The sequence below is a fragment of the Nelusetta ayraudi genome, unplaced genomic scaffold (assembly GCF_046127955.1).
Source record: "Nelusetta ayraudi isolate G7.1 ecotype Tasmania unplaced genomic scaffold, CSIRO-AGI_Nayr_v1 ptg000060l, whole genome shotgun sequence".
In the NCBI taxonomy this organism is placed as follows: domain Eukaryota; kingdom Metazoa; phylum Chordata; class Actinopteri; order Tetraodontiformes; family Monacanthidae; genus Nelusetta; species Nelusetta ayraudi.
In genome coordinates this window covers 1,913,720-1,922,851 of record NW_027466110.1, presented here as the reverse complement: position 1 = coordinate 1,922,851, position 9,132 = coordinate 1,913,720, and the positions used below count along the sequence as shown (strand labels likewise).

The 9,132-nt window shown below is 44.6% G+C and overlaps 1 protein-coding gene across 1 annotated transcript; it reads right to left on the bottom strand.

The window, feature by feature from the left end:
• Positions 1–955: 955 nt before the first annotated feature.
• Positions 956–6,606, bottom strand: LOC142897482 (sorting nexin-4-like). The gene is made up of 14 exons (XM_076039861.1): positions 6,454–6,606; positions 5,625–5,749; positions 5,378–5,519; positions 5,060–5,209; positions 4,853–4,900; positions 4,721–4,776; positions 4,520–4,592; positions 4,175–4,236; positions 3,194–3,259; positions 3,024–3,113; positions 2,790–2,889; positions 2,537–2,682; positions 2,291–2,405; positions 956–2,162 (listed from the first exon to the last, which is right to left on the bottom strand). Exons 1-14 carry the CDS (start codon positions 6,544–6,546, stop codon positions 2,115–2,117), a joined length of 1,314 nt encoding a protein of 437 aa, XP_075895976.1. The 5' UTR covers positions 6,547–6,606; the 3' UTR covers positions 956–2,114.
• Positions 6,607–9,132: the final 2,526 nt, after the last annotated feature.

Below are 9,132 nucleotides of genomic sequence, written 5' to 3'. Positions count from 1 at the left end.
CGTCAGTTCCTCCGTGTGATTTCATCTGATCATCACCGGCATGGATTGATGTCATTATGTTCAAACTCAGAATGAGGCGCAGGAAAATCTGCGGGAAATGTGAGGCTTTAGTCCGTTTGCTAATGCGGTGTTAATGTTGGGTTTCCATTTGAAGAAGAAAAAAAAACAAAAAAAAACATTCAACCACACATGACCTCATGGAAACCAAGAGCTTTGTGGATTTCAGCAATTTTCTCCTCCTCTGCCCGTCTCTTCCCCCTCAAGCCGCGGGCACCTCATCTGAGTCACGTTGCTCGATAGGTGGCGCCACAAGTCCTAATTAACACACTTGCTTCGGCGGCTCTCGCAGGTACGAGGTACTTTGGAATTTCCTTTTCTTTTCTTTTTTTTTTTCACTGTGTGACGTTTCTTTTTTTCAAAGCAAAACTTTTCACATGAGCTTGAAAACCGTAAAAAAAAAAAATGTTTTCAAAGCCTGTAAATGTCTGAAAACTCACTGAAAACACCTGGTGTGAGATTTCACCCATCATCAGCTGCAATTAAACGCGGGACAAGTTTTCTTGCTTAAAAAACTTTATTAGTGTCTCATGAAAAAAGATTACATACACAGAAGAAAAAAAACACAATATAATAATTGACATTAATTATCATTATTATCATTATTATTATTATTAATAAGACAAACACAAAGCCTCTATTTGGGACCGTCAAAGTAAACGTACTGTTCTGTCTGCATGCCAGGGGGCTCATCTTCATTCTGCACCATGACTTCCTCCTCAGCTGGATGTGCGGAAGGGAAACGGTCTTAGCTCATGCGTCAACTATGCCTCCTTAATGTATCGAGACAGATGGCAAGGACGCCATGTGCACTCGCTAGCTGACACTCCTACATTCGCTCAGCATTTTGTGTAAACATCCACCCGGAGGAGGTGTGTTGGTTTTTTGTTTTTCCCCCCCCGAGGAGCTCATTAATTAGCGGCCGGCAGTAATGATGCCGGGGCGAGGGAGGCTGGACGAGGCTCACTGCGAGCTGCGAGGGAATGAGCTGCGCGTATTAAGGCTGCGAAACCCAACACTCTACGGTCACACCAAGCAGATCGGGGGGGGGGATTTCCGGGTCGAAGCGTTTTTCAATGGTTTAAAATGCACTTGAAGTGGAAGGCCTCGAAAAGAAATGCCCTCTCTGCACTAAATTTAAGTTTCACTATTACACGAGCGCTTGGTCATTAGCACTTTGGTCAAAGAAGAAAAGAGGAAAACAAGCGTAATGAAGCAAAACTGTGAATGTGCAGTGGGGTTGGGAAGTGCGTGGCTCCTTTGCTTTTGCCTTGAAATCCAGTTGCGGTTGGAACTGGTGCCGACGTCGTCGTCATCGTCAGCGACTCTTCAGTCAAATTAGGCCAAACAGCTGGACGTGTATCCCTTAATATTGGCCTCTTTTTGCTCTTAAATTTCCAACGGCTTCATTTAAAAACGGAATCATACATCTCTAAGGCACGGAACTTTTCAGTCAAGTACTGCCACACTTTGTGAAAAAAAAAAAAAAAAAAAATTGCATCTTTTTCATAAGTATTAATAAGTGCCTATTTTTAGAGTGAGAGAGACGGTGCACGAAACTAAAAAAAAAAAAAGGGCGTGTGCCGGAAAACAATGAACAGATTTTATGAACCGTCCGGTTGACATGCGAAGTCGCCGCAGGATTTGGACATTGGAAACGGGAACTGGTGTGTAACAAATGAGGCGAAAGCGTAAGAAATTTAGATCATCTGCAAGTATCAGGTTACATCAGCGGATATTCCCAGAAAAGCACCAAAGCGGTAAGACAGTCGGATTTTCAGAAGAAAAGGATCTATTCAAACTGCCTTGATGGGGAGAACTGAATGTGTGCAAATGTTAAGAAAGAGAGAAGGAGGGGGGGGGGGGGGGGGGGGAAAGAAAAAAAGAAAACATTCCGAGTGGCTTTGATCCAGCATAGCGTGATGGCAGTGTTCTGGCACCCGTGGCCATTCTCATTAAACTGCAGTTAAAAAAGATCAGCTGATGGTCCGACTCTGAACTGGCTGGCTGGCTGGCTGGCTGGCGGGCTGCTGGAGTGGCAAAAGCCATCCAGGGGCTCACATTTTGCTGAAACACTCCTTGGCGTTGGACCACACCTGGATTCCCTGTGACAAAAGCCAAGCGAGGGAAGAGGAAGTGCGACTGTGAGAAGCAGACACACACACACACACACACACACACACACGTGAAGAGTTGCGCACTGTATGGTCAAGGCGGAGGAGGAGAGCTTCACCTTTTTACACATGCTGATCTGCATTATGGCGTAGCTGACCAGCGCTTCACGCAAATCTTTGTTTTTCTGCTCCTTGAAGCGCTCGATGTCTTCCCAGGCCGTCCGCACAAACTCCCTGGAAAGACAGCGATGGACACCGATCTCCAAGTTAATGGAATATGAGGCCTTTGAATCACACAGAGCAGCGGGACCGGACTCCACCGAACACTGTGTGTAAATTGTGAAGTGGCTGGGCGCTGCTCTTACCGGCACTCTTTGTTCTTGTCCAGGACTGTTGTCTCCCCCTCCTGGATGCTCTGCTCCAGTGCGGCCTGCCTGCTCTCCCTCTGCTCCTGGGTCTCTTGGCCAAACAGTTTGCTGGTCATCCCCTTCAGGGAGAAAATGCGCACAGTCTGCACGCACAGATGGATTCGGGAGTCAGCTGATAATATCAAAGTGGAAAAAAAGCAAAACAACAACGGAAAAAACAAACTCTTGCACAGTTGATTTAATGCCCTACCCCTGAAACCAGCTCCTCCTTCTGCTGTTTCCTCTGAGCCAGGTCCTGCACTGCCATCTCCAGGTCGTACTGGATCATCTCGTGCTTCCTACATACCGACCTTCACAAACGCGGAAACGCAAACATTTTAAAATGCACCTGACGCAACGAGACGGCTCCCATCAGGCAAGCTCCTCCAAAACCATCTGTTCCCTCATAAACACGTCGCGCCGCGTCCATCCGGTCGACCTTTACCTGACCGCGTCGGTGTAGAACAGGTATTCTTTCAGCTGGTCGGCGTAGTGCTCTTCCTCCTCCAGGATGTCGTCTATGGTTGCGGCGTACCTGTGTGCGACCTCAGTGCGTGAGCCTTGGGTGTGGGTACATGCGAGAGATGTAGAAGCGCCAGACGATCCACAACTTACGTGTCCATGTGGTGGCCGGCACTCTGCAGCCCGTCCCCCATCTCTTTTTCTATGGCGCTCCATTCACTGGCGGGACAGACAAAAGGTGCCAGTGTTAATTAAAATGCAGCCTACAGGCGGTTGTTGATGATCTCAATAAATTGTGACCCTCTGTTACCTTTTAACAAGCATTTATGGAGGATTCAATGCAGGAAAAGTAAGAGACATGCACTCCAATTTTAATCGCAGGCTGGGAGTACACGTCTAAAACGTCTACAATACAACTGGCTTATGAGAGTGGTTATTACACCAGGGGAACTCAATAAATTTAATAGTAACATTTCGTGTTTATGCAATGGACGTGGGGAAGACAGAGGTACGTTGTTCCACTGTGTATATGCTCTTGTCCAATGTTAGAGGAGTTTTGGAGGGAGGTTGGGCAGGAATTACAGAAGAATATCCTGTTGATGAATATTGGACCAGAACCTAAATTCTTCCTGCTCGGCCGACACCCGACCGGACATTGAATAAAGGGCAGGAAACAAAATTTTATGGATATATGTCTATTACAAGCTAACAGAGTTACAGTTCTGTCTTGGAAGAGCACGGACAAACCAAGTACAGCGAAACGGTTCAGGGAGTTCTCTGTATGTCTTCCCCTGGGAAAAAAAATAACATTCTCAAGGACAAGATAATTCTCAAGGATGAAGATGTGTTTCAAGAGGTGTTGGGTTGTTTTACAAGATACACCAAAAACAATGATTTGTCACATATAATAAAGGAATCTGGAGATGAGGAGAGCGTTTCAGCTTTGTTGCTGTTTTTGTATTCTCTTTTGTGAGCTCAATATGTCTGTTGTATTGTTTAGCATGTGTATTTTGCAATGTATCGTTTGTCTGTCTTTATGTTTCAAAAAGGAAAATACATTGTTGAAAAAAAGATTTTACGTTTCTTTTCCAGGGCAAAATTCAGATTTTTGAGAAGAATGAAGTTGTTTCCCACCTAAAGATTCTGCCGTAGTTGCCGTGGACCTTGTAAACTCCATACAGTCTGTCTGCAACCCTCTGGAAAAAAAGGAAATGCAATCGGTCGTCGTGAATGTAGCCTTTTGTCGTCAATGATACTGATGCTGGATTAAATTACATCCCGCAAATGCACCAAGCTGAAGCCTATAACGCGAAGATTCTGACACAGCATGGGATTGATGTCCCAGCTAATACAAACAGAACAGTGATTGATCAATGTGTCCACATTGTAGCAGTAACACCAACCATAGCTATAAAATCAAATTAGCCACAATCATTTGACAAAACCCGGCTGTGTGAGTGTGTGTGAATGAAAACTTACCGCTCTCACTCGGAGCAGCTGAGAGATGACAGTGTTCACTTCGTCGCTGTACTGCTTCAGTGATGTGAATCGTCTGGAGAACAATGACATTAGAAGACAACTTGCATATCTTGCTAATCGTCCTATGCCAAAATTATTTTAATCAGCATTTATAACCATGTCAAGTCCTTACACAACAGTGCAAATCCAAGTTTGACTTACTTGTCAGGGTTCTTCACTCGAAACGTGGCATTCAGAGACTTCAGCCTGGAGTCAACCTGGCAGAACACAGAGTTTGACTTGTGTTAACAGAAAGAAAAATCCCTCACAAATGACCGTGAGCTGACTAGATACCTTATCTTGGAAGCCTGTGTCCAAAACCGCCTCCCTCCATCCCTTCTCCTGTAGTGCAGATGAGTGACAAGGTCACAGGACGCATTATCAACCACACTGCATCCAAAACAAATTACACGGTCACTGTTGCCTATCATTTTGAAGTCACTGCGCTGTGACGCAGTGCCGGCGTGTGCACGGTGCACATCACGCGCAGGAGGTGCTGACCTCTGTCAGAAAGAGGAAGAAAATCTTATCGTTGGAGAGGACGGGGTGTGATGCAACACGCAGCAGGAAGTTCTCCAGGCCAACCCTCCGTCGCTCGACAAAGTCTGGGTCGAGGTTGTCTGCAGACAGCTTGTGCCACACAAACTCTGCCTGCAAGAGTCCCAGTTAAATATTAATGAGCATGTGTCATTTCTGCTGACTTTTAAAACCTTTTTTTCCCCCCAAATTCTTTATGAAATTCTTCAAAATGTTCTTTTTGCAAACAGATCCTTTTACTCTTAAGGTATGCACATTAATATTAACACTAAACTTCCTTACCCGTTTCTCTGGCAGTGGAGGGATGATGATGTAAGGGTACGTGACCAGGAGATACGTTCTGAGGAGCTCAAACTCACTGTAGCGTCTCCACAGAGTGTCAGGAGCTGCAGGCGTAGCCCCTTCAACAACACTTTCAGCTGGCCTGCAAACATTACAAATAACGCATTTTTTTTTTTTTCATTTCAAAAACAAAACAATCTGATGACAAACTTGTGCAGCAGAGCAGATTCTATGGCGTCACACCAACCGTATTTCTATGAGGTAGACCGTGTACGTTTCCTGCATGTTCACCGTGTTCTTTCCTGTTCTCTTCTCTGCTTCTGCCACACTGATCTCCATTTTTCTCAACAAAGCCGACCCCCTTTCCACCATCTGCACAAAAAGTGTGTGTGTGTGTGTGTGTGTGGGGGGGGGGGGGGGGGGGGGGGGGGGCGACAAAAAACAACAACAAGCATTAATATGGATGTCGCATGTGGATAGTCCACAAGCAGGAGTAATGGTAACCGGTTGAGTGGTTGCAGGAGACCAGGCAACCAAAGTGGGCTGGGCTGCTGTTTTGACAGTAGTGCGCAGGTCACAAGACAACGCAAAATTATCTTGCCATCAAGGAAGTAACAGGAGCACTCTTCAGAATCATATGTGTTTAAAATGAAGGAAGGTGTACACATAACAACAGCGTGTAATTCGATGGGGAGACAATTACTGCCTGACATAACGCGAAAAAGCTGATTTTGAAACTGTTAATTGCAAACAAAACTTTTCCCGTTTTGCACTTGCTAGCATGTCGGCTAATGCCTGAATAAAGCCTAAAGTTTATAAAGTTCTCAGGCAAAAAAAAATAATATATATATAGCAGTTTGTAAAACTTGAAGAGCGCACGACAAACGGGTGCGTTTAGCTATAAGCATCGTAGAATAAACGCTACTTGTCTTCGAAAATCACAGACCACTTTCAAACTTCAGCTAGCTAATGTGAAGTTAGTTAGTTATAGGCCTGCTCGGGAAAAGTTTCCCAGCGAGCAACCGAAGCCATGAACGCAACACATGCGTGTCACTGAGGAAGACGAGGATAGCGACCGTGTTTATGATGTTGTTCTCGGACTCCGTGGACGTGATATCCGTGTTGCCGATCACAGCTACGTCCTCGATACTTCCAGAGTCTTCTGCCATCGTCACCTGGCTACCACTACCACTACTACTACTGCTGCTGCGGCTGCTGTTGCTGCTGTCAGCTGAGCTGGCACAGCAAAACTGCGCATGCGCGTTCCAGGCTCCGCTCGCTGCACTCGCTTGAGCGTCACATGACTGGTTTGATGATTGAGCAAATAAATAAATAAAACAGATCATATATATATATATATATATATAATCAAATTGAAAATGTGTAAATTAATGCCGAATTCAACTACTTTCGGCACGGCTATTCTGCTGAGCACTCAGCAGTTTGCTTTAACATAAGAAAAACAACAATAAACAACAGTCATTTGTTTTTATATTTTTGTAACCACTAAGTGAGACTAAATCTTATGGTTACTGGCCTTTGAAAATGGCCAAGGTAAATTACAATTTGGAAAAATAGATTTAAAGTGGCACTTCCATTTTATAAATCAAGTAAAAGTTACATCATGAAAGATATAAAAGACATGTAGTATATAGCAAACATCCTTAATGCAGTTTTAAGAAGTTACCTCTCAAATTGCAAGTGGCCAGAAACAAATCATTTGCCCACAATTTAATGTGCAGCTACAAAGTCCATTTGATTAGCTGTCATGACGATGTTCATGCTCATGTGTATTTTTAAAATGAAAAACTTCTGGGTTTCGGAACTTTCCATGCAGCTGTGTTGACTTGAGGAAACCATTACCTTATTTTGGCTGAGTCTATCTTTAACCCGTTCACTTGGTAATTCTAACATCTACTGGTGAGACTTCTCAGATGTCGATGGCTCAGTGGTCAACCTTTAATATTTTAAGAAATATCCACTAGCATCATCAGTGTATTTATTGAACAGAAGGATACGACTGAGTGATTCTTGCATCTACATTTTTCTGAGAAAAATCCATGATTTTTGGGGGGCATTTATTTCATCTAACAGCTCCTACTGGGTGCATATATCACATAAATCTGACACAAATATGCAGTAAGGTAGAAATTTTGCTCGCTGTGATTATCATTCATCCCAGCTCTTATTGGCTTTTAGCATGGTTGTGTGCTCAGATGCCAATGAGAGGGATGCGGTGTGCCTCAGGCTAGTAAACAGCGCAGAAACACGGCCTTTTAGTTCCTGTGGTCACGCTGTTGCGCAGCGTTTAATGTTTAAAGAGAAGGGTGGAGCAGCATTAGGCAGGGAAGCATTTTATAGAGATGCCACTCGGCTAAAGGTGGAGTGTTGTGGGATATGGAACGCCCCCCCCAAAAAAAGGGAGACTTAAAAAAAAAAAAGAAGGAAAAACTATGGCACAAAATAAATGATTATTGACACAGATGCAACAGTAAAAAAATAAATAAAAAAACTAAACTAAAAAAAAAAGGTTGACACAGTTTCAGGCTGCAGCCTTTCACGAAAGCTAAAGCCATGTAGTGACCGGCTTTCGTAAACAACACCAGCATAGTTGCCATTCTTTTTTCTGCCACGGACCTCAAACCAGCACGACCAACCACTTCCTGTCCGTGCCATATTTCTGTCAATGGTCCGCACACAAACACAAGCTGCTGAGTGGCCCTAATTAGAATGGCTTTGCATCATAAAGTGAGTCATGACATTCCCCAGTGCCGAAAAAGTAAACTCCAAGTACGTATGAAGAAACCGGCGTGACCTGTGGATTTACTAAACGTGCACCTTTGACCTCTTTGACCCTGTTGTGCGCCGTTGAAACCTGCAGACCTGCCCTGGAGAAGTCAGCTGACACTCTCAATTAACTCGCACCAACAGTTCCCCCTCCTCTTCCCCTTGATGCATTCGTTCACTTTCACACTGGACAGATTTACGCCTTTGTTTGTTAATTTATTTATTTTGTTTATCCCTTTGTCGAGCAGCAGAGGGCAGCAAACCTCTGGCGTTGTTTCGAAGGAAACCGAGGCGCGCTATCGCGAGCGGAGGAATCAGCCCTCAGTGGGGGAAGAGGGTGACCATTGCAGTGACGTAATCCGTATCATTTCACACAGGCATGCGTTCCACGTGTTTGATGCTAAGACACAGAGCACATCCATGATAGGGGCGTCCCCCGCGGTATTGCTGTCAATGATGCCTTAATTTTAAGCAGCTATATAGAGAGACCATGAAACAACAGGAAGTTTCATGCAACATTAGCATGCGGCTGTCATATTTTATTTGCCATAAACCAAAAGTTCGAGCAGCTGTTGTGGTTGCACTTTTGATCGTGAGCCTCATGAGTGATTAGTAGCCTGTGTGCGTATTAAAAGCCATTTTGAGATCTTTATTTTTCATCCCAGACTCCGGAAGAGCGGCCTGGCACAATAAATTAACAACCGGGGAAACTTCACAGATCTCCCGGAACAGCCGATTTAGCCCTCTGTTCACAGCTTCCTGCTAAAGCTGGTGCTTGGACGGACTTTTTCCCTCGTCCCATCTGTGTAGAAGGGAGATTAGGAGACACATGATGGCCAAGAGGTGGTCTCAGAGAGTGGAATGAACAACAGGGGTGAGGGCCTTGACACTACAAAGACAGAGGACAGAGAAGCAAAACAAGTGAATGATGTTCTTCTTGACAATTTAAGACGCGTTTTGTTTCCGCT

Bases quoted from the DNA above. Each gene is read 5' to 3' on its own strand.
- LOC142897482 (XM_076039861.1), bottom strand. From the start codon at position 6,546: ATGGCAGAAGACTCTGGAAGTATCGAGGACGTAGCTGTGATCGGCAAC. The intron at 5,210-5,377 runs GTAAGGAAGTTT...GGACTCTTGCAG, and splicing joins CTCCACTGCCAGAGAAACGG to GCAGAGTTTGTGTGGCACAA. The intron at 4,593-4,720 runs GTAAGTCAAACT...ATTGTTCTCCAG, and splicing joins CGAGTGAAGAACCCTGACAA to ACGATTCACATCACTGAAGC.